Genomic DNA, 26164 nt, shown 5'->3' on the forward strand with positions numbered 1-26164 from the left:
TGACTTTATGCATAACAATAGTTTATTTGAGGATTTTCAGTCAGGATTTAGAGTGAATCATAGCACAGAGACGGCACTGGTGAAAATTACCAATGACCTTCTAATAGCTTCAGACAAAGGACTTGTCTCTGTACTTGTATTGCTAGACCTTAGTGCTGCATTTGATACCATTGATCACCAAATCCTATTACAGAGATTGGAGCATCTTATAGGCATTAAAGGAACCGCACTTAGCTGGTTTAAGTCGTATTTATCAGACCGATCTCAGTTTGTATATGTAAACAATGAAAGCTCGATGAAAACCAGGGTTAGTCACGGAGTTCCACAGGGGTCTGTTCTTGGACCTATTTTATTTACCTTATATATGCTTCCCTTGGGGAATATTATCAGAAAACACTCAGTAAACTTTCATTGTTATGCAGATGATACCCAGTTATATCTATCAATTAAGCCAGACGAAACTAACCAGTTTTCTAAACTTCAAGCATGTCTTACGGACATAAAAACCTGGATGACCTGTAACTTTTTAATGTTAAAAACAGAAGTTATCCTACTAGGCCCAGATCACCTTCAAATTCAATTATCTAACGATATAGTTTCTCTAGATGGCATTGCTCTAGCATCCAGCACTACCGTTAAGAACCTTGGAGTTATCTTTGACCAGGATCTGTATTTTAACTCTTATATAAAACAGATCTCAAGGACAGCCTTTTTTCATTTACGTAACATTGCGAAAATCAGGCAAATCCTGTCTCATAGCGATGCAGAAAAACTAGTTCATGCATTTGTTACCTCTAGACTAGATTACTGTAACTCCTTATTATCAGGCTGCTCTAATAGGTCTCTTAGATCTTTACAGTTGATCCAGAATGCTGCAGCACGTGTTCTAACAAAAACTAAGAAAAGAGATCATATTACTCCAGTATTAGCTTCTCTGCACTGGCTCCCTGTTAAATCAAGAATAGAATTTAAAATTATTTTACTTACCTACAAAGCTCTAACTGGTCAGGCACCGTCTTATCTTAAGGAACTTATAGTTCCATATTACCCAATTAGAGAGCTGCGCTCAATCAATGCAGGGTTACTTGTGGTTCCTAGAGTATATAAAAGTAGGATGGGAGCCAGAGCCTTCAGTTATCAGGCTCCTCTTCTGTGGAACCAGGTTCCAGTTTCAGTCCGGGGGCAGACACACTCACCACTTTCAAGAGCAGGCTTAAGACCTTCCTTTTTGATAGCGCTTATAGTTAGGGCTGGTTCAGGTTCGCCTTGGTCCAGCCCCTAGATATGCTGCTATATGCCTAGACAGCCGGGGGACTACCTAGGATACGCTGAGCTCCTCTCTCCTCTTCTCTCCCTCCTTCTTTATGTATTAATCTCCTATTTATGCACATTACTGATTTTGCTTCTTCCCCGGAGTTCTTGTGCTTTCTCGCCCCGCAGGTTCCCAGGAATCGGGGTTATATTTGGACTGTCATCGTGCCACCTACTGAGGCCCTGCTGACACCCACTACTACTACCACTATCATTATTAGTCACATTACTATTATTATTGCCTGTACTATTACGCTTATTGACTTGCTTGTACCCTGGAGTCTTTGTGCTTTCTCGCTTCGCAGGCTTCTATAAATCGTGGCTGTACCTGGACCGTGGACGTGCATCCTGCTACGGCCCTGCTGACACCGACTGCTACCACCATTATTATTACTATTACCTGTACCATTAAGCATTTTAGCTTTACTTCCACCCTGAAGCCCTTTTGCTTTCTCGTTCTGCAGGTTTCCATGAATCGTTGTGGTACCTGGACCGTAGTCGTGCCTCCTGCTGTGAGCCGACTGACACCCACTGCTACTTCGATTATTATTATTAGTCACATTACTATCCCTATTTTCATGGCTATAATTTTACTGTAATAATTGCTGCTGTTATTATAAGTAGTCTTATTATATGAATCATTTATGTCATATACATTGAATGTGTTGTATCTAAGAACTGTTATGCTGCTCATTCTGTACACATGACATCTATTGCATTCTGTCCATCCTGGGAGAAGGTCCCTCCTCTGTCGTTCTCCCATAGGTTTCTTCCTTTTTTCTCCCTGTTAAAGGGATTTTTTTTAGGGGAGTTTGTCCTGTGCCGATGTGAGGGAAGGACAGAGGATGTCGCATGTGCACAGATTGTAAAGCCCTCTGAGGCAAATTTGTAATTTGTGATTCTGGGCTATACAAAATAAACTGAATTGAATTGAACTTGTCTGTTCACACAAAGTGTAAAGGATCTGAACCTGTGGCTCTTCTCTCTGCTTCACTGGACCACAGTCGGACTGCTACACCACTATGGGGGACGATAAGAAAAGATGATGGTTCATATTGAAAAGGTGTCACAACTCGTGAGTCAAGTTTCCCTTTTCAATATTAATCCAAGACCACCACAGTCTTTTAAATATGCTGTGGTTGACAGGATGAGAAACAGTGAGCAGTAGAGATGTGTTGTGTTTCCAGCATCAAGCAAGTGAGATGAAGATGAATGTCATTTGTAAGAGACAGGGTTGTAGAAGAGAGGTGAACTTAGAGGTTGGGTTGAACTTAACTGAAATTTGATTTTGATTGTTAGAATCATATCCGGTGCTGTGTTTTCTTCCAGAGTGAACATGTGGTCCACCTCTGGCTAGCTGACGTTTGGCTCAATCAGCTCTACTTATGTAGGTTTAGAGCTGGGCTCACTCTCCTTTACATCCTGTCAGGGTTTAGCTGCTGTTTAGAACTCATCCTGTTGAGCTGTATCTCCTCTTTCTCTGCATTTAAAGATAACAAAGACTTGTCTTCTTTACAGCTTCTCAACCCTCTGCGCTCACATGTCAGGCCTTTTATAATCTCACACACACACACACACACACACACACACACACACACACACACACACACACACACACACACACACACACACACACACACACACACACACACACACACACACACACACACACACACAAAAACAGAGATGATATGACAAATATTACTATCTGAAGGTGTCGTGAGACTGAAATGTCTCCCCCGCCTGTCATTGTGTCCATACTATTTTCTTTTCCATTTCCTTGACAGTACAACGGACCTTATCTCTGTTCCCCAAATACATTCAAAATCAGCAAAGCACAGACAGAAATGGATGAATATAAAGAGAAAATCCTCTTTTCTCCTGGTCAGAGGTCTGGACAGATACTGAGCACAAGCCGAGAGCTGCTAAGGTTTCATTGTCCTCTTAAGGACACTTAAGCAGAGGGGAGACTTGAACCCGGGTTCAAGGGTTTCTTTTATAGATCGGGTCATTGTGCTAATATCACGAAGAGGATATCAGCCTTTAATTACGGATGAACAGGGCAGAAATACGAAACCCTCCTTCGGGTCCCAGCATGTGTCTATGACTCCTACTGGCAGTAGTGGGCGTGTTAGAGGTAGCGTGGGTCGGCGGTGGTTCAATCCCCGGCTCCTTCAGTCTAAGTTAACATCAGTTTAGATCCTGATGGGCAGGCTGCACCTTGTATGGCAGCCTCTGGAACCAGTGTGTGAATGTGTCTGTGAGTGACATTTACTGTAAAAAGCTTTGATGGAAAGTCATGGCTAATATAATAATACATAATATATTAGTGCATAGAGAAGAGCTCAAACTCTTCAAACACCTGAAGATTGAACCTCAATGACTGAAGTGTGACTGTAGGAGAGCTGCTATTGAGTGTCTGGTGTTATTAATAACACATTTCCACTGCAACAACTGTACTTCTGTTATTCTTTGATCAGACAGTTCCTGAATTAAGTCAAACGTCTGCCGTTTTTTAGGCAAAGTTATTAATGGCGCCGTGATTAGTCATTAACACTTAGGGACAAGTGTGACCTTTTTGTTGAATAGGTTTTGTATATTGTATTTCTCAAAGTAAGGTCATTTTGGTACCATCAATGAAACTAGTGTTGAAAGAAATACCCCAGATCACTTACCTATGACGATGACTCATCATCGTCATAGGTAAGTGATCTGCTTCACTTAAATGATCACTTGACATTTCTCCTTTTTTCAGATGTTCATCCTTGTTTCCAACCAATCCTCTCTCCAAGAGCTGTGAGGAAATGGACAGGGTGGAAATAAGGAGAGTGTGCTGCTTCTGGAACTCTATGGCTTGTGTGTGTGTGTGTGTGTGTGTGTGTGTGTGTGTGTGTGTGTGTGTGTGTGTGTGTGTGTGTGTGTGTGTGTGTGTGTGTGTGTGTGTGTTGGGGAGGGGTACACAGGATGAAATGAGGTCCGTCTCTCAGCAGTCACGGCTCTGTGTACATGCATCACTCTCCTCATTCTCCTGAAGGACTGGATCTATGCCCCCCGCTGCAAACGACCCAGATCAAAACCCGATCACCTCATCCCTCTCTTCAAACCGGCCCCGGTATTTTGTCCACCTCGTCTCCTATTGTGAAGACTGGAGAAAGACACACTCAGGATTCTACGTTCAGTTTTCCAGTGGCTGTATGGAACTGCTCCCATGACACACATACTGATATCCACCATGGTACTAACTGGAATATAGACAGACCTAGTATCAGTAGCTTGTTTTGACTTGGTTATTTTGTCCTAGGCTTGAACTTGTTGTCAAGTTCAAATTTAAAACTGTAACGCAAAGTTGTGTTTTACCAAAGGACCACATACTGACTGGTGGTTCACTGTACTGGCTTGTCTCTGGGCAAATAATCAAGACATGAGTAGTCTGCAGTTACCTCTACATTTTGTTGGAGCTTAGAAACTACAAGTTGCATATAAAATGCAAAGGAAGTTTGGAGTCAATAGGGGCCCAACATCAAGTGCTGCAGCTCGCCGGGAAGAGAGGGTGCAGAGCTCCAGGGACGGGTTGCTAGCTAGTTAGCTTAGTAGCCTGTCCTTCTCCAGAGCTGAAGGAGCGTTACACCAGCGTTGCTTCTGTTTGGCTCTTTCCTGTAACCATTGTAGCATTAAGGGTTTCGTTTTTTTGTTTGCAAGCTATATAACTATCCAGCTGTCCGCTAGTTAACTTAGCTTGGTAATTCCACCATGCTTTAATGCTACACTGCTTACAGACAGATAAAATGAGCCGATAAAAGTGTGTGGATGAAGCAGGAAGTTATTCAATTTGACTGATTTACTCTTTTCTCTACGCTCGTACCGTTACTGATCCACTGCTGGTTTTAGTCATTACTGTCAAACCTAGACTCAGAAGTCAGTTTGGTTCATACTGACCAAGGAATGTCCCTTCTACTCCTGTTCTATTTCTATGGTTTGTTCTGAGGCCCTCTAACAAGATTATTCTGCCATATGTGGGGCAGAAGACAATGTGTCTGCACCTGTCTGTCTGTTATAATGGCTAAAGAATGCAACAGAGATAAAGTCTGCTAATAGCATGAGCCCGGCCGCTGCCTGAAAGTCGAGGCTAGATCTATGAAGAACTTTGTGTTCTAGTAAACAATCTAATCACAAACACAAAAGAAAACAAGATGGCGACGGACAAATCACTGAACTCAGCTTCAAAATGGCAGTCCACAAACCAACGAGTGACGTCACGACAAATACATCCACTTCTTATATACAGTCTATGGGGATGCAGTGTCATTTTACTATTAAAGCAATAAACCACATGGGGAAGTGTCACGGTTCCTAAACACTCTTTAATGACACATTCATTTTTGTGACAGGTCCGGTCACTGTAGACCAATTACAGTGCTTTTACACAAATCTGAGGGTTCAGTCTGCTGGTCTATTTCAGTCAGAGTAGAAAATGGAAAAAGGGTCAGAAAATAATATTTAATACTGTGTGTGTGTGTGTGTGTGTGTGTGTGTGTGTGTGTGTGTGTGTGTGTGTGTGTGTGTGTGTGTGTGTGTGTGTGTGTGTGAGTGTCTTTTGTGTGTGTGTGTGTGTTTGTGTGTGTGTGTGTGTGTGTGTGTGTGTGTGTGTGTGTGTGTGTTGGTATATGTGTATTAGGAGGACATTTGGCAAGGATACACACAAGATTAGAAGGACATTTTGAATTAGCAGGACAGGGTCGGTGTCCTCCTAAAACATAAAAATTCTAAAAGCGTAGAAGTGTTTCTATGGGTCTGTAGACCCTAAAAAACAAAAAACAACAAAAAAAAACAAAATGGCTTGTTATTACACAAAGGCCTGATTTTGTGTATAAATTGTGTATCAGCACAGTGCCCCCTATATGCCGGTCCTGGTATTGCAGGACCTCATGAATATTCACACATGTGTATGATTCTGAGCTTCTGATTGGCTGACTGTCGGAAGGTCCTGTTAATTCTTACACTGTCCTGCTAATTGATGTTTATGTAAATGTATGTGTAACATTTAACTTTGACACAGACCTCAGTTTCAGCTATTACGAATGTACCACAACTTTTACAGTAGATAGGTAACACAACACAATAACCTGCATGGTCTTACGTTTTGGTAACACTTTATTTTGATGGTCCACTGTTACACTCAACAAGCTATCAGTTGACACTCAACAAGCTATCAGTAGCTATTGGTTGACACTCAACAAGCATCATATGCAGTTGCATGTCGACACTTAGGAAAGCTATCAGTTGACACTCAAGAAGCTATCAGTAGCTATCAGTTGACACTTAACAAGCTACAGTAGATATGCAGTTGCATGTCGACACTCAACAAGCTATCAGTTGACACTCAACAAGCTATCAGTTGACACTCAACAAGCTATCAGTAGCTATCAGTTGACACTCAACAAGCTATCATATGCAGTTGCATGTCGACATTCAACAAGCTATCAGTTGACACTCAACAAGCAGTAGCTAGTTGACATGCAACTGCATATCTACTAGGGCTTTGACTCCGAACTTCGTTATTCGAATACAATTCGAATATCAAAAAATAAATCAAAATTAGAACGAATATTAATGGCAGCCCTTAATATTCGAACCTGTTATGGGCAGGCCAAGAGCGAGAGACGTCAGAGAAGCCAACGCAGTCTATTCATAATATTTTAATGACCACGGAAGACGAGGCAGTGAATGAAGTATTGATTAGACAGCGATTTATTAGAAACCTAATAAACCGTTGGAACACGCAAGACCGGCGGTAACCATAGCAACGCGGTAAACAAACTAATGGGTATATGAAGCACTCAAAATATGTGTATCATTTATAAAATGTCTCTAAATTAGTGTTAAAGTCCAGTTTTTGTCGTTTTGGGCAGTAACGGGTGTTTTCTAACTCCATTCGGCGATGACGTCACGTTGGGGAGACGTAGTGGAAGGTAGCCTCAGCCTAGTACTAGAACTATGGTGTGAGGTGGCAAGAACCACAAATAACATGTATGATGACCCACAGCAGTATCATTTCGAACCTGTCAGGCGTGAGAGGGCGAATGAGGAATTGCCGAGAACTGATTAAATGCATGGTCAGAGGAGAATGAGTGGAGAGTTGCTATCATTTAGCAACGCAGCAACGAGCGCTGGAGCTAGTCAATGAACAGCAGTGCATACAATAACTACGCTTTTATTTGTTTTTTACTGTCAGTGAATAGCATCGAGGGAAAGTCAACCTTTTCTTTATATCCAGTGACAGCGATTATGTCGTAATAGAATGCATAATGCTAGCTATGGGCTAACTTAGCCCATCGGACAGCAATCAGTGCACTTGCAAATGAGTGCCTGCAAGTATAACCAATCGTGGTGTGACATTATTTAACCATCAATCTACCGCAAATACTACCAGCACATACCCAACACATACACAGAGCACACGTCCAACCCGGCGGATGCTTACAGACCGCCCACAACAAGCCAAACATCACCACGGCGGGTGTGCTCTCTCTCTCTCACTCTCGCACGCCCGTACAACACAATCACTCCAACTTATCCAACTCGGCTAGTTTGCTTCACTAAGACCACAACTAACCACAAGGCCTTCATAACCATGTAGTATGCCAAAGCCGAAAAGGACACACGCACAGTCGCACACACTCATCTTATGCAAAACAATCCGTTTTATCATCAACATTCAGTAACTGCAAAGATTTAAAGACTAGCCCCTTACCATAAGTTAGAATGGATCCAAAGTATGTGATTGATTGTCTGGTTCGGCTTTCGTTTGCTATCCGTTTTTAGTATGACTTCTCAACATTACGTCTTTCTTGTGTTAGGCGCACATGGCTAATTTGCATACGCGCACGGATTGGCTGGCTCCGCAAGGCAAATGATAGAACATATTTATTTATCTGTCTGTCTGTCTGTCTGTCTGTCTGTCTGTCTGTCTGTCTATCAACGCATTGGTCTAGTTTTAATGTGATGTATTTTGTGTATGTCCAGTCAGACTTGTTGTCTCCCTTGTTCTGTGTGGTCTTGTAAGCTATGTCAGCCGAATCACCTAAATGAATTCCCTACGTGTAGTTTGGTATTAATAAAGACTTGACTAGGCTATTTATCTATCTGGGCTATTAGTCAACAATTATTCGCGAAGGCGAAGTGAATAGTGGGGAATACCCCCCGAGACCAAAGGTTTATGTTATCAGCTGACATTTTGCGATGAAAACAATATCGAGTTTGAGATGTCAATCATGGGATATTGCCCAATATCCCGAGATAGCGAACCATCTTAGGAGGTTCACGTGTAGCATATACTAACTATACACAATATCTATGTATTTATCTATGTATCTGTATAATCTGCTGAACAGTCTCTTACTAGTCTCTACTCTCAAGGGTCTCAATGCGGCTTTGGTCCATGTCTCCCCAACGTGACGTCATGCAATGCATTCTGGGGAAATGAGAATCAATAGCAAAATGCTAAAATAAAATAGTACCTACTTTTTCGTATAACATTCCGTTTTGTGATACCTAACAACATTATACAATAAATAACAGTTTAAATGAATCTTAAATACCAACAAGGAAATTGCACAAATTCGTTGGAAAACAAACCCTGCAACACGGCGTGAACGCGCTTTCACTGCACTCACGATGATCGTAGGATTGTAACTGTCCACTGTCACGGTGCTGAAACGGGCTATGTAGAAGGGGGAGACGCAGGAATGTCGCAGGAAAATGGGGTTAGAATGGGTTAAAATATCCCCCCCCCATCAACGCCAACAGCAGAGTAGGCCTATAGCCCACGAAAAGAATAGACTGCAATAATATGAATGCTAAAGATATTAAAACACAATTGATTAGGCCTAGGCCGACATATATATCAGTCCTGAACGCACTGCATAGGCCTACATTTATTCACGGCATCCCCCCTGAAATAATTCCATATTACAAAAATCCAAAATAGCTTGTGACAACTAATGTGCTGATTTCTGAAACATACTTTGCGCAGCAAGAGAGCCGACTTAAGGTTTCATTGATTGGCTCTGTAGTATAGAATATTTAAATGCAACGTTCCATTCATTCATTATCATTCAAACACGGCTATTGCTGACCCGATTAGGAGAGCTTGGTCTAGATCCTGCCCATACTGTTGGGCAGGATGAAGTAGGCTAGGCAGGGTTCGAGTTATGATTCCATTGCGCTGAATTTTGACGGGGGAGGGGGGGGATATAGGAGGTGTGGGCTATTAATATGACACGGCTCTTCTCAATGCCGTGGTGGAACGCTCCGTTCACTTGCATGGGCCCTTCACAACAACGCCAGCTTCTTCGGTTGCTAAACGACGTCAACGTCTTTGGCTAACTATTTCTCTGCTAATCAACACTACGTATGGTAACAAATAAATTGTAAAAAGACACCTTGTGAAGTCAGGCTATTTTTTCGTTTGGCAAGTAGCCCCTCATAATCGAAAATAAGCCCCTCCGTTTCGCGTCGGTGTCCGGTTCGCCCTGTCTGGGCTTATTTTCCCGATAATGACCGACGTTCTATTATCCCACTTAACGTCAATATTACTCTGCATGTGGAAGGGAAAATAGCTTTATTTGTAATTACAATATTATGCGGCTGTATTTTCCGAGACCCCCAAAGATATTTGAGTTTACTGCTTTCATGGGAGCCAGACCTCTCTTATGGGAGCTCAGCTCCCATTGCCTCCCACCTAACTCGAACCCTGGCTATAGGTCTTTCTACACTGCCGAGCCGGTTCGGTCGCAGCTTATTGGCACGCCCGGCGATTTCACCTTCTTATCTCAAGTTTCCTGTGTAAAACCGAGGGGGTCAAATCCCCCGTTCGTCACGGCACGGGGTTTCTTGGTTCACTGGGGAAGGTGGGGCTGTGCACGGAGCATAGCTACTCCCGAATGTTTTAATTTTTTTATGAATGAAGACACCCGCATGCAATAATAAGTTCACTCTATAGTAGGCTAACGATGCTCTTAGCGTCCTACGAGTAGCCTACCCTGGAGCACTCGTTAGCTATACGAGCGTTTTCAAGACGTTCGTTACCAACGATGCTTTCGGGAAACGGTGTGAAAACTGTACGATGCTCGTACGACCCACTCTGCGATCCACTTAGGCTATATTTGCAACCACCCCCTGCATGTTTATATCACATATAGGCCTATAGATACTGTTCGGGTCAATTTGACCCAGCAGTAAAACTGGAGGTAAAAGGGTGTCAGAAATGTCAGACTAGAAAATCAAGCCTGACCCGGCCCGAAGCCGCGCATGTTCTGTCCGAACCCGGCCTGACCCGACACATTACCCGTAATTATGAGCCCGAGCCCGTTTTTTTTTAATACATAACTTTGTACACATTTGTTACTAGGCCTACTCTGCTAAATATATATGGAAGGAATAATGTATAGAACGCCGGTCATTATCGGGAAAATAAGCCCCGACAGGGCGAACAGTACACCGACCGACGCGCAGCGAAGGTGTCTTGCTTCGCCCTGGCTGAAGGGGCTTATTTTCGACAATGACCGGCGACGTTCTATACATTATCCCGCTTATTACACGGCTACTTGACAAAACGAAAAAATAACTTCACATGGTGTGTCTTTTTACAATTTATTCGTTACCAGCATTCATAGTGTTGATCAGCAGAGAAATAATTTGTCCGCAAAGACGGTGACGTCGCTTAGCAACGGGAGACGCTGGGGTTGACAAGTCACCGGACTACTACCATGCAAGTGAACGGAGCGTTCCACGGCATTGAGAAGACCCGTGTAATAAAGGCCTATAATATTTCTGTTTATGGCATAGATTTCTCCTCAGATTAAGCCAATAAACCAATGATAAAAAATAAATAAAATAAATCTCTCAAATTGCTATTCCTATTCCTCCAAGCAAGACATTCATGTCAAAACATGGTGAAATACAGTGGTCTTCATCCCCAAATATGCGTCAAAACAGTTTCAACTTTAAATTGGAATTAATGTGGCCATTGAATTATATTCTCCTCCATGTTGATATCGTTGTTAGTCGTTATCTTTGTTAGCCGCGGCAACTGACTAGAAAGAACGAATTTGCTCTGAACATTATTTAAAAAATGCTGATTTGTGATTGGTTGCAAGGAGTAGATGAGGCTGGCCTCCCTTCCTATGTTTAACATGGTATAGATGATTTACCTCGCAACAGGGAAACTGAATTGTGATTGGTTATTTTTTATTCTCAAAGGCGGCAAAAGTGAGTTTTGGCCTCTTTGCCTCGGCTCCCTTCAGTGGCCAACCCTTCAGTGGCCAACCCGCAACAGTGAAACTGAATTGTGATTGGTTTTTTTTTATTTTCAAAGGCGGCAAAAGTGAGTTTTGGCCTCTTTGTCTCCGCTCCCTTCAGTGGCCAACCCTGGAAACAACAACAACATGCTGAGAGTAACGTCGGCCAGCCTCCGCGCTTGTAAAGGCACTTCGCAGTTGTTGTTTTTTAACATTTTCAACATTTTCATGTAATTATTCAGTAATAAACACACATTGCACATAGATAATTTTGAAAAATAAATATTATTTAATAATAATTTCTTTTAATTTCTTTACGAAAATCACGATGATGCGTTGCCTCCGTTGCCTCGAATACGATCTTGAGCTAAAATCTGATTCTAATGAATCTGATTTTGAACCAGATGAGGGAATTGCTATTCCTATTCCTCCAAGCAAGACATTCATGTCAAAACATGGTGAGATACAGTGGTCTTCATCCCCAAATATGCGTCAGGTAAAACTGTCTGCAGAAAACATAATAAAGACAGTGCCAGGGCCCAGGTTGGCAGTGACGCGTGTGACTGACATCAAGTCAGCTTTTGAGCTGGTCATGCCAAATTCAATACAGAAAATCATTCTGGAAATGACTAATCTAGAAGGGAGGTGTGTTTTTGGGGAGAAGTGGAAGGAGCTGGACAAAACACATTTAGATGCGTATTTGGGGCTCCTCATCCTGGCTGGGGTCTATAAGTCCAAGGATGAATCGACAGCCAGTCTGTGGGATGCTCTCTTGGGCCAAGGTTTGTGGAAAAAGGCGAGCCACTTGAAAATCCAAAATGGCAGTCATTTTCCCAAGATGGACGCATATTGCAACATAAAAATAAAATGTTCTCCTTAAAGGTCCCATGACATGCTATTTTATGTATTCTTTAATATAGGTATTAGTGGGCAACTAACACAGTATTCAAAGACGTTCACGAAATTCAGCCGTGGTGCAGAGTTACAGCCACTCCGAGCCAGTCGCACACTGAGCTTCCCCAAATGCGCTCTTTTGGCGTCTGTAGCTATAATGCAAATGAGGAGGAGCGAGGCGGGTCAAGGAGGTGGGTGGCCCTGAGCAGTTTGCAGCCACGGTACCATGCGCTCTGTTTACAATGGATGTATCGCAATGGCGAGGCGCACACAGCCTTTAGCCGTGTTCTGTAAATATTCTAGAACACACGGGAGTCCTGGAGCTCTATATCTAAATATTATCATATAGCCCACATAGATATCTATAGCATATTATATTCCTATTTTTGGTGATGGGAGGAACCGAGAGTACCTAGAGAAAACTGAAACAGGAGAAAAAAATGTAACCTCAACACAGAAAGGGCCTGGCCAAACCCAGGAACCTCACCCGGGTCATTCTCGCTGTGTGAGGCAAAAGTGCTAATCACCAGGTCACCGTGCCACCATGTAGTTAGAAGTCATGAGAAGTATTACAAGCAATATGTACACATGTCCTGTGTAATACTCACCTGGACAGGTACAGACATTAGGAGGACTGTGAGCGTTGCTAATCACCAGGTCACCGTGCCACCATGTAGTTAGAAGTCATGAGAAGTATTATCAGCAATATGTAGATACACATGTCCAGTGTAATACTCACCTGGACAGGTACAGACATTAGGAGGACTGTGAGCATTGTACATTTAAACCAACTAATATTTAGTGGTTTTCCTTTTCCTTTTAGATGTCCACAGAGACACATGTCCAGCCTACTGATCTGGACTCATGCCGTTCCCTCAGAGACCATTCTGACGAGGTAAACTGATCTCCTTTACTTTTGTATTTTACAGCTTTGAACTCCTAAAAATTACATTCAGCAGTTTGTACATACACAAGTCCTGTGTAATACTCGCCTGGACAGGTGCAGACGTTAGGAGGACTGTGAGCTTTGTACATTTAAACAATCATATATTTAGTGGTTGTCCTTTTCCTTTTAGATGTCCACAGAGACACATGTCCAGCCTGCTGTTGTGGGGTCATGCAGTTCCATCAGAGACAATTCTTACAAGGTAAACTGATCTCCATTGACTGTTATTTTTAACTAGAGACTCATATTCAGTGATTCTTCTTTCCCTGTGAGAGACTGCATATGTCGTCACATGCAGCTCAATCATAGACAAGATTAATGAGCTAAGCTGATCCCGAATTACTTTTATATTTTAGAGTCAGAACCTCACAAGTGATATATTCTCAAGTATGTAGTTACACATATCCTGTGTATTACTCAGCTGAACATATATAGTCATTAGCAGGACTGTGTACATCTAGTTTAGTCTAGTCTGTTTGCTCAGATTTGAATTTATGCTCCAGTTGTAAACTCACAATATCATATCTTCTGTCAATTTCTCAATACACGATTCGGTGATCCCTTTCATAATGTGCACCAACCGTCTTGGTGTGAAAAAAATATCTTAATAATTTATTTTCCTTCCTGTCCAACATCTTTTAACTTTAGATGGACTGACTCTACTTTTTTTTTTTTGATGTACATCAACAATCAATCAGTTAACCTTTGAATTTAATACTGTGCATTTCTTTTAAATAAATAAATTACATTTTATACAGTATACAATAGAAGCAAAATACATAGAATCCATTTAATTTTTTGATATTCTATGCCTTGTGAATAAAAAAGCGTTTTGAAGTGGCAGGAATAATAAAATGATCTTTCAATTGTTCTTTTTGGTCAACAGGACTGTGAACATTACTTGGTTTCTGAAGATATGCCAAGTTTAGACAAATGTGTCATATGTCGAGGACCCTATGCAGCCCTGAAATGGATCGGTGAGAGATGTAAAAGTGAGTTTGTTTGTTTTGGGGTGTCTCTCCTAATCTTTTGAACATAACGCCTGAACTAAAATGTGGTAATATGACTACATTTGGGTCACATTTGATTTGGTATCAATTTTATGACACTAAACTTGGGTTGCCACCTTGAAACCGTTGATTGTATCTTCTTTGCTGCCAGGCTGAACATGTCAGTGCAACACCCTGTTGTGTTGTTTTAGAATTTGTATACTTGAAGCACTGTCTACATGCATACATATACATGGTTGGTGACATGGTTGGTTCAGCCTCTTAATGCATCAATTAGGTGCACTTAGAGGGGCTAGATCTATGGAAATCTTTGTTCTCTGGTCAACAACTCTTTTGTTACGTAGTTATCAATTTAATCAGAAATTGGTTATGTAAACATGGATTGTGGGGAAAATAATTTAACACATTCCTGTGTCTTTTGCAGCTGCACTTAAGTCATTTTCAACAATGGGACACAAACATTGGTCTATAAAGGACCATCCCTGCTACGTTTCTTGTAAATAGTCACTTTAACGAATTGCATAAAATGACTATTAATTCTTCCTTCACAAAATTCTTAATTTTCTGTCTAGTTTGCTCCAAGTCCTGGCACAAACGTTGCTATGTTAAAAACATGAAGACCACTACTGTACATCTGCCAGAAGTAAGTGTTTCCTGGAATTATTCTCAATAGTATGCTGAGAATAGTACACAAAACAGTAATCCTTTTTATTTTTGATTATCAGATCTCTGAAGAACAAAGTTCAAGTGAGATGACCTCATCAGAGGAGGAATATGTGCCTGATACTCACAGTGATTCAACCGGCTCTGCGGAAGAAATTTTAGAGCTTTCAAAAATTGATCCAAAACATTTTGAAGAACAGATTTCTGAGGTGTCCACCAGGAAGCCTCCTGGCTTCCTGGTGGCACTATCGAGGCACTATCGAGACAGACTCATAGAGGAAGATATTGAACCATTATTTGAAGCTGCAGAATCACTGCCTCAAGATGCAGCCAGCTCAAATCATCCTGAAATATCAGGAAGTCAGGCTGAAGTTGAGGATTTTGATGCTGAAGACATGCTTGTCAATGATGGAGCTGAAGCTGAAGGCATGCAGAGCTCAAACACATCCTCCTCTCTCAGAAATAAAAGTTACTGCTACATTTGTGGAAAGCAACAGACAAAGTTTACACGCCACTTAATAACTCATGAGAAGACACATGCTGAAGTTGCTCGTGTGTTAATTCTTCCGAAGAGGTCAAAAGAGCGCATTGAAGGGCTTACTAAGCTACGCAACAGAGGGAACTACATCCATAACAAAGAGGTTTTAAAGAGTGGAGCTGGATTGCTAAAACTAAGACGCGCACAGCCAAGAACAAATATAACCAAAAAGAGTATGTCCACTGCATGTACTGCCAGGCATTATATCTCAGAAGAGATCTGTGGCGACATGCTCGCAACTGTTCTTCAAAACCAGCTGGAGCCAATTCAGTGATTGGAAAAACCAAAGTATTGGCTTTAGCCGCTATGTCTGAGTCGGTCATGAATGAACAAATATCCCAAGGTGTGTGGAAGCTTTTAACTGTGATGAAAGATGACGAGATAACTGCTACAGTGCGCAGTGACTATTGCATTCTTCAGCTGGCGCAGTCATTTTTTAACAAACATGGACAGGATCCTACCAAATCGGAATATATTCGACAGAAACTCAGAGAGATTGGAAGACTTCTGCTGACATTGCGCAAAGAATTCTCAATAGCAACTTTGGAGGATGCTGTAAAACCTGCAAATTTTCCATCAGTTATCAAGGCTGTCAAGAAAGTTTCAGGGTTTGATGAAGACAAGAATGGCTATGACACTCCAAGCCTTGCGCTTAAGCTGGGTCACTCATTGCAGAAGATAAACGACATTGTACACTGCAGAGCTCTAATGGCAGAAGACAGCGAGCTGACAAAATCAACTCAGACATTCAAAACCTTGTTTGCCACAAAGTGGTCTGAACTCGTGTCACACAGAGCTTTAACTACCTTGAATGAGCGACTCTTTAACAAGCCTTCCAATCTGCCTTTCACAGAGGACGTGCAACGTCTTCACAAACATCTTTCAAAAACTGCAGAAGAAGCATTTAAAGACTTGGAAAATACATCATCACCACAATCATATGGCAAACTGTGCAAAACAACTATGGCAAACATCATACTATTTAACCGGAGACGTGGAGGAGAAGTTTCGAAAATGCAACTGAAAGGCTTTCTTGAGAGGGACAAAAGTGCCTTGCATGAAGATGTAGCAGTTGGACTCACAAAATTTGAACTACGTCTTTGTAACCACTTCAGTCGTGTCGAGCTCAGGGGTAAAAGAGGGCGAAAGGTTGCTTTATTGCTGTCACCAGATATGGTTAATGCCTTAATGCACCTGATAAATAAAAGAAAAGACTGTGGCGTTCCAGATGAAAACCCATTCCTTTTTGCAAGGCCTCGTTGTCTGACCCCTTACAGAGGACAGGACTGTCTAAGACTTTATGCAAGTGAATGTGGGGCTAAGAATCCGGAACTCCTCAGGTCAACGCAGTTACGGAAACATGTTGCAACGTTGTCACAGGTCCTTAACCTCAAGAATCACGAGTTAGACCAAGTTGCTGACTTCCTTGGACATGACATACGCGTTCACAGGGAATATTACAGACTTCCAGAGGCTACCACCCAGCTGGCTAAAATATCAAAACTGCTGCTTGCCATGGAGAAAGGGTCTCTTTCAAGTCTTCGAGGCAAAACACTGGACGAGATCGAAATTGAAGGTAATGCCTTTTAAAGTTGTGTTGTTAAAAATTACAATTGTTTGCCAAATGGCAAAATGGGATCTATAGCAATTCATCTACATAATTTATAAAGGTAGCAACGGCATTTTATCAGATGTTTGACCAATCTAGGAACTAAATCCTAACCAAGAAATGGTTTTTTAAGAATGGCAAGAATTTGTTTTGTTAGAAAACCTGGATTTGAGTGATATCGATCAAAGTGAGGCGAGTGACGCAGAGGAAGAAATTCCCCCCATTGATCCACAGACCAACTTTGGTAAGTGCAGCATGATTTTCTAATATGAATTGTATAATATTTATAAAATCATGTGACCATTGTTGAACTTTACTTCAGATTCTGCAGGAAAGAACAGAATAGAAGAACCTGTTGAACATTCAGACACATCTTTTCTGTCATCAAAAGGTTAGTCCTTTAACAGCGTAACTACTTACTATAATTTATTCCTAACCATTTGCAATTTCAATTCAAATCAAGTCAGTTACTGTGGAGGAATAAAGTCATTTATCACCCACGGAGAGTAGTAAGACTAGTTCTCTTTTACAGAATTGTTCATTATTATGTACAAGTAGTCCATGTTAATGAGATATGTCTGCTTATACTTAAACGGGAGAGCCTACTTCGGTAAAAAGTGTTTAAAACAATCAAATTTGTACTAGCAAACTCTGGTTACAGGTGCAGGCTTTATTTACACTAAATAATCATTCACAGCCTACAACATGTTCTGAAGACTTTATTCAGAGGAACAGTAATATGAAAGCATGGATTTTAGTTTTCTCCATAAATAACATGTAGTACCTCTACTACTACTTTACTTTAACTGAAACCTTTAAAGTCTCAACACAACAAAAAAAGGCTGCAAATAATTTCCTATTTTACTTCACTGGTATAAGGATTTCCTTTTGTCTGTTTATTGCATTTAATAAAGTATAATAAACTGTTTTAGGCTCTGCAGTTGAGGAGGGAGCCGGGCAATCTGTTGAGCCTGCTGGCATGTCTGTGTTGTCCTCACAAGGTTAGCCTTCAACCTTAGTCTACCAACATGTCGTCTTTGTTTGATTGCATGTACGGTTAGAAGTAATACATGTTGTAATATCAATTTCTACATGTCATCCATAGATCTTGCAGCCAACCAAGAAGGTACTCCTACAGGTAAATGGGCAATAGAAATGTTTTCAACTCAGCAGCCAGCAACTACTTTATCTATATCTATTTAAATGCATTTAATAATGTATTCACATAGTTAACTTTTTAAATAAGCACAGAACCAAAAATGTATAAAACAATATAACAAAGATTTATTGCCACATCCCTGATTCTCGGAAATAATTGAATTAACAAGAGTAATAACATACAGCATTACAGTTAATATAGAAAAGACACTGCTTATATTTATTCTTTTTAGCATTTTCTAATACCAGTAGGCCTACTATTCATTTTGGATATCAGAAGTACAAGAGGAGAAACTGGGAATTGCCCCTTCCTTTTCTCCTTCATTTGCAGGAAGTAAACATGAGGGATGGTGTGTGTTAAACCTTTTTTTTTTTTTTTTTTATTGATGATCTGTTTGTTTTGTAATTTCTTTAGAAAATGCCAGGAGAGCAAAAAAGTACAAGTGGTCTCCCAAGGAGGTTGCAGCTGTGATGAGACATTTTAAAGGACAGATCCGAAAAGGAAACCTGGTCACGATGATTGAGTGCAAACAGTGCAAGACAGCCGAACATCCTACTCTCATTGGTCGCACTGTACAAAACATCAGAGACTTTGTCAGGAATCGTGGCATTACAATGAAAAAAAAAAAAGGAAACCCTAAAATGGTTACCTCTGAATGATCAGAAAATGATATATATTTTTCTAACCCTGCGTTCCAAATCGCATGCTTTCTTTTTCTATTCTACTTACTACATCCGACCATAAAAATAATCTCGTTAGGATGCAGTAGGCATACAATTGCGACATACTTTTACTTATTTATTTCATCATAACATTGCGCATTGATATGGCCTCTTGCTTTTATATCCGTCTGTTTGTTTTCTATGGAGTTAGAATCATGCCAAAACCCCGCACACACGCAAAACGTGTTTTGCTCACGCATAACGATTTACACGCACACAAAACGTGTTTTACTCACGCTCAGTGTGGTTTGCAAATACAAAACATCATTCACAAACTAATGCATTTTGCTTCAGAAACAAATACAGTATATTTTACACGAAGTACAAAAAAAATCCTTCAAGTACACAAAACAATTCTACAAGTACGGAACACTGAAAGCTGCGCGTGGATCGGAAGGCATTTGCGCACGGATCAGCAAGGCGGAAAATGACAAACAAATGTCCAGTGATTCACACTACACAACAGCAGGTGGCGCTGTTGAGTCAGTTTAAGGCCGCCAGGACGATCTTTTTCTCCCCAAAATCTTTATTTGATGCCGGCCAACCGTGTGTGGATTCTATGGAAAGCCAAGAAGGCTACTAACTGGCCCTAGAATGGCGCGGTAAAAGTGCTAAACCGCACGGAAACCGTACGGAATCCGTGCGGTTGGCAGGAACAACGCCACCTGTTGTTGTGTATTGTGAATCACAGGACATTTGTTTGTCACGTAACTTTTGGCACTAATTTTCCGCCTTGCTGATCCGTGCGCAAATGCCTTCCGATCCCCGCGCAGCTTTCAGTGTTCCGTACTTGTCGAATTGTTTTGTGTACTTGTGTACTGTATTTGTTTCTGAAGCAAAATGCATTAGTTTGTGAATGATGTTTTGTATTTGCAAACCACACTGAGCGTGTGTGTGAATCATTGTGCGTGAGTAAAACACGTTTTGTGTGCGTGTGAATCGTTATGCGTGAGCAAAACACGTTTAGCGTGTGCGGGGTTTTGGCATGATTCTAACTCCATAGTTTTCATATGGAGGCTCCGTCGAGGGGAGCCTGCGTCACTTTCGTTGCGCACTGGATTGTGGGTCAGAATCGCCCAAATAGGATGCTGTTTTCAAATATAGTTATGATATAACAAACTACAATGGTTACAACCCTTAAGATTTCTCTTTTTTTCTCCAGTAAAATTCTGATGTTTACTATGTATGCACCCTCAAGTGAAGAACCAAATCTCTACTGTGAGGAGCCACCTGAAGCGAAATCGCTGTTTTGTCTACAGAAAGCTCAGCTCACAAATGTTTTTCCTTTTAAATCAGTTTAAATCAGCACATGTTGCCACGGTTAGCATCTGTGTAAGACACAATCCATTTCGTTGTGTGCATGTTACATTTATTCATTTTGACCTTTTAATTAACTTAAGGACATATTTGCGTTTTATAGCCATCTTGGCATAATCGTTATAAAAAAAGATATCCTTAGACGGTTCCTAGTGGAATATGGAAAGTTTGTTCAGCCTTTTCGTTGTTTCGTTGCTGCTAAAATAAAGGTTCCACAAATGTTGGATGTTTGTTGTTTAAATGGTTGCTGTTAAACGATTAAAGAAACTTGTGAATTTAATGTGAATGTATAATCTGTCATTATTTGGCCTTAAAAAAGTTGCACTGGACTTACAGGTTCATCTCTAAATTAGAATTTTAAAATTCTAAAACTTATATATTTATATCTAAATATTTAATGGTGTCTGAAAATAATTATATGTTTTTTGTAAGACTGTAAGACACAATCCATTTGTTTTTCTGCGTGTTCCATTTATTCATGTTTGACCCTTTAATTCACCTACATGTCATACCTGTGTGTTGTATAGCCTGTGATAACCCGCTCCCCACCCGGGGGAACCGCGGGGTGGTGGTCGACGGGGTGTACCGCCTCCACCCACCAGTCGGCAGCAGAGCGTGCGTCGACATCCGGCGTAATCACCGGGATGCAACACACCCGGCCGGAGGAGGGGAGAGCCGGCTTAAAAGACGGTCACGGACACACACCGGGGAAGAGAGATGGAGAAGGAACTACAAACGGACGAATCGAGAGGAGAGAGACTACGGACGAATCGAGAGGAGAGAGACTCGCGGAGGCCCCCACCGATAGTGTTTACGTACCCTGTACCTTCTGTGAATAAACGCCGACTACGGCTTACCTTGGACCCTGAGTTTGGTGATTTCCGTGTGCGACCGAAACATCCGCAACCCGGGTTGCCACATATGGTGGAGAATGCGGGCAGCTCGGCGCCACTACCTCACACGGTAACGTACCCACTCAAAAATCCAGCATGCAGAACCCTGACGGCGCCGCCGCTCCCACGGGGGCTCAGAGACAACAAATCCTGGCGCAGGCGGCCGCGTCACAGCGGGAGACGGCGGAAAGTCTCGCGCTGCTCCGCGAAGCGGTGGTCCGACTCACGCAGCTTGCCGTCCGCGACACGCCCCCAGCCGCGCCGACAGCCGCTCCGACCAGCCGGCTCACTAAGCTCGGACCGGACGACGATGTCGAGGCGTACCTGGAGGTGTTTGAGAGGACCGCCCGGAGGAGAGCTGGCCGGCTGAACAGTGGGCCCACATCATCTCGCCCTTCCTCACCGGACCCGCGCAACAGGCAAGCCAGGATTTACCACCCGAGGACGCCGACCAATATCCGGTGCTCAAGCAGGCCATAATGGCCTACTACGGGCACAACCTCGCCGCCCGCGCCCAACGATTTCACGACTGGCGGTTCGACATCCATGGTGCGGTGCGGACCCAGATCGCCCAGCATGGTCGGCTAGTGAGGAGGTGGCTGGCCACGGGTGAGGGACCCTGCCCGGTGGATCGGGTACTCATCGACAACACCGTCCGCCAGCTGCCGGCCGACGCCCGGAGGGTCCTAGCCCACCACCATCCCGAGACGGTAGACGACCTGATCCGGCAATTGGAGAACTGGCAGGTGGCCCAGCAACTCAGCGCCAGTCCCCGGACCAACCTGCGGCCGACCGAGACCCGACGAGACCGGAGGGGGCCCCTGACGGCGTCGCGGACACCACCCCCGGAGCCGCCGGTCGTGTCCCGGGAGGCTCGAGACACGAGACGGTGCTACGCCTGCGGTCAGCCGGGACATCTGGCACGAGACTGTCCCGGGGACAGAGACGTGTCGATGCCATCGGCCTATGCGGTCGGAGGCACGCACCGGCCCTGTATGCTGGCCACCTGTTGGACACAGGGGGTAGCCGGGTCCCCGACTGTTCCAGCACGGGTTATGACCCAGGACACACAGGCCCTCCTGGACACGGGTAGTGCAGTGACCCTCCTTCGTCCCGAACTAGCTGGGGGAAGGGGGGAGCCTATGGAGGTGGCCTGTGTACACGGGGATACCCGGACCTACGGGTCTTGCCATGTGGTTCAATGGCGGTTCTACACGGGGGCCCACGGGGGCCCGTGCCCCTGTGGACATGTGGCCCCCCTGTGGCCCCACCGTGCTGACCAAATAAAACAATTATGAATTGATTATGATTTTACACGCGAGTGCCAAAAGCGGAACTAATGCGACGCAACGTTCTACACGGGTAAATTAGAGCGGCGCACCCAAACGGCGGCGCACCCAAACACTGTGTTGCTGCTGCTCGGTGAATGCGAGCTCAGCAAATACTCCTGGAGAAAGGAGCTACGATTTCTCCTGTTGCAAAAGTCGAAGGTAAGCAAAACGATTTAATCTTTTATGTGACTTGTTGTTCTTGTTGATCTTCCCGTGTTAAGTAGGGAGAGATGGTTATGCAACGAAGTGTAATGCATGCCCCTACGATTTTTTTCTTCTAATAGCAGCTATCATGAAACGAGGAAAGAATATAGCATCCTTTTTTGCCCCAGTAAACAAAAAAGTGAAAGAAACAGCAGTGAGAGAAACAAGTCAAGGTATTGAGAGAGCTGAGGAGCAGGAAGAGGGAGAGTCGGAGGAGGTTGGAGAGAGGGCATGTGATGAACGTGAGGGCTCTGACACAGAGAGGGAAATTTCAGAGAGTGAGAAGGATGAAGAAGAGGGTGAGGAGGAAGAAAACATACAGAGACAGAGAGAAACAGCCAGAGGTACAGCAAGTAAATCCATGTGGATCAAGTACTGCAGGTTTGTGATGAAGAAGGTTATTTCTGTTTGCAAAGTAGTGCAATTACAATTTCATTGTAGGTCTACTGTGTATCCTTAAAATTATGCTTTCTGCTGTAAATTCAATTTGTGCCAATATGGCACAAACTTGAACTACATGCAGATATACATGCGTAAGTAAATAAATGTTGTAGTTGTGCTCTATGTTTACTGTACATCTTTCTACAGATATCAGCAAGTCCAAGAATGATGCACCAGTACAGCCGAACTTGAATATATTCCCAACCACTTTGATGGGGGACAGAAGACGGTGCTTCAGGCAAAACTGGTATACTCTTCATCCATGGCTTGAGTATTCTGTCATAATGGACTCTACATATTGCTATGCATGTAGACATTTTAGCACACCAAAGGCCCCTGACACTGTTTTTGTTTCAACCCCTGGGTTTAGAAACTGGAAAAATGCAACTATGAGAAAGGCAGGGTTTTCAGTTCATGCAAAGTCTGAGCGACACAAGTGTGCGATGATAGCATGGCGGGATTATCAAAGTGCTGTTAAAAATGATGCAACACTAGCAGATATCCTTAACAAAGAACACACTAAACAAGTACAAGAAAATCGGGCATACATTAAAACAATTGGGGAAGTGCTGTTACTTACAGCTACACAAAACATAGCACAAAGAGGGCATGATGAATCTGAAGAGTCCAATAACAAAGGAAACTTTAGGGAAATTCTTAGCACAGTTGCTAACCACGACCCACTTGTTAAGAGAAGATTAACTTCTATTAACAATGCAAAGTACACAAGCAAGATCATCCAGAATGAGGTTTTGGGTTGTTTGGCAGAAATGGTTCGTTCTGAAATCATAGAAGAAGTGAAGAACAGTGAGGTTTTCAGCATCATGGCAGATGAAACAAAGGATGTTTCAAAAAGTGAACAGATTTCTTTCACACTCAGGTACTATTACAATGGGGCCATTAAGGAGAGTTTTCTCCATTTTGAATCTGCAGAGAGGTTAGATGCAGCAAGCCTAACTGGAAAAATAGTGAACTTACTGGAAAGTTACGGCCTGAACTACAAAAATAACCTTGTAGGCCAAGCATACGATGGCGCTGCCGTTATGAGCGGTAAACATTCAGGGGTTCAGGCAAGGATCAAAGAACAGGCTAAATTTGCCTTCTACATTCATTGTAGTGCACACTGTCTCAATTTAGTGTTAGTTGATGTAGTCAAAAATGTCCCAGAAACAGAGGAGTTTTTTTCTTTGTTACAGAGCCTTTATATTTTTACCTCTGGCTCATATGTGCACCCAAAATGGCTGTCTCTCCAAAAAGAAATGTATGGCAAAACAAGAGAGTTGCAACGTTTAAGCGACACACGTTGGGCATGCCGATTTCTAGCCCTACGCAACATAATGGACACTCTACCTGCCCTTAAACGACTACTGCAACAGATTGCTCAAGAACGCCACGGTGAAAGAACTGTTGAGGCCCGAGGTCTTCTGCCTCAAATTGACCTACAATTTGTTGTGCACCTTGTCACTCTTAGTAAGTTGTTTGGGGAGACAAAACTACTGTCTGACATGTTACAGTCACAAACTGTTGATCTGGCTAGAGCTGTTGACTTGGTAAATGCTTTAGTCCAGACATTGAAAGACCACAGGCAGGAGTCTTTCTTTGATAAGTTGTGGGATGAAGCATTGACTATTTGTGAGCACTGTGATTCTGCACCATCAGTGGCAAAACGTCAGACAATGCTGAGCACTAGGCTCAGTGGCTACTGCACACTAAGCACTGTTGGTCAGAGGGAGGTAGAACGTGACAAAGCTATGTTTTGCACATCATTTTTCTATCCTGTAATTGACAGCATGCTCAAGGAGTTGAACAGACGTTTCTCCAATACCAACTGTGAGCTCATGACAAGCATACAGTCTCTCAACCCCAGAGTGATGCCTTTTTAAAGGAGACCAATGTTTTTTCATTTGGCCGTTTGTACAATGCAGACATTGATGATTTAGGGCATGAGCTCCATCAATTTAAGAGAGTTTTGGACAGAAAAATACAGAGTGGTGAAATTACAAAGCCATGCAATACAGTTGAGCTGGTTTGTTTTATTGAGCCATACAGGGAAGTTTTCTTTGAACTCTTTAGACTGTGCAAGATTGCCGTAACCCTTCCTGTAAGCTCAGCCTCTTGCGAACGCAGTTTCTCCACACTGAAACTGATCAAAACCTTCCTGCGGTCCACCACTACTGACATGAGACTCAGTGATCTTGGTGTCCTGAGCATAGAGTCCAGAAGGGCCAAGGCTCTGGATCTGGATGCATTTGTGGACCGTTTTGCCAGACAGCACAACCGCCGTATCCTGTTGTTGTAGTGTAGTGTTTACATTAATAGGTAATGTCACATTTTTATACCCTTTGTTGTACCCTGGAGGTTTGTTCACATTGAATTGACACACTGTATTTGTACCCTGTACTGTATTTTTCATTTTTCTACGGCCCTACCTCCTTTAGCTTCAGGATTTAGGGCATGAGCTCCATAAATTGAGTGGTTAAGTTAAAAAGCCATGCAGTACAGTTGAGCTGGTTTGTTTTATTGGGCCATACAGGGAAGTTTTCTTTGTATTTTACTGATTTGAAAATAAAATAAATAAATCTTTAAATATCATTTTGTGCCTTTTTTTTGTGCCCCTCTGGTTGAACACCGGCCCCTCTTTGGCCCCCTAGTAAAATTTGTCTAGAACCGCCACTGCGTACCCCACCTACCGGTACCCCTCCTCATCGGGAGGGATTGCCCGATTTTCCACAGACTCTGGGATCCGGAGCAGGAAAATCGGGTCAGGAGAGGGCCGGCTCCCCGAGCAGGGAGGAAGGCGCGGCCGGCGTATGGGGCCACCCGGATTC

The 26164-nt window shown here is 42.8% G+C and overlaps 1 protein-coding gene and 1 pseudogene across 1 annotated transcript; both read left to right on the plus strand.

The window, feature by feature from the left end:
* Positions 1–361: 361 nt before the first annotated feature.
* On the plus strand, positions 362–1431 carry LOC129093897 (uncharacterized; annotated as a pseudogene).
* A 21342-nt stretch (positions 1432–22773) lies between these two features.
* LOC129092362 (zinc finger MYM-type protein 1-like) lies at positions 22774–25219 on the plus strand. The gene is made up of 2 exons (XM_054600290.1): positions 22774–22850; positions 23484–25219. Exons 1-2 carry the CDS (start codon positions 22787–22789, stop codon positions 25217–25219), a joined length of 1800 nt encoding a protein of 599 aa, XP_054456265.1. The 5' UTR covers positions 22774–22786.
* Positions 25220–26164: the final 945 nt, after the last annotated feature.

This window comes from Anoplopoma fimbria, chromosome 1 (assembly GCF_027596085.1).
Source record: "Anoplopoma fimbria isolate UVic2021 breed Golden Eagle Sablefish chromosome 1, Afim_UVic_2022, whole genome shotgun sequence".
Taxonomy (NCBI): domain Eukaryota; kingdom Metazoa; phylum Chordata; class Actinopteri; order Perciformes; family Anoplopomatidae; genus Anoplopoma; species Anoplopoma fimbria.

Coding starts and splice junctions, on each gene's coding strand:
- LOC129092362 (XM_054600290.1), top strand. CDS start 22,787: ATGCGAGCTCAGCAAATACTCCTGGAGAAAGGAGCTACGATTTCTCCT. Junction 22,851..23,483: donor TCCTGTTGCAAAAGTCGAAG/GTAAGCAAAACG, acceptor ATCTTTCTACAG/ATATCAGCAAGTCCAAGAAT.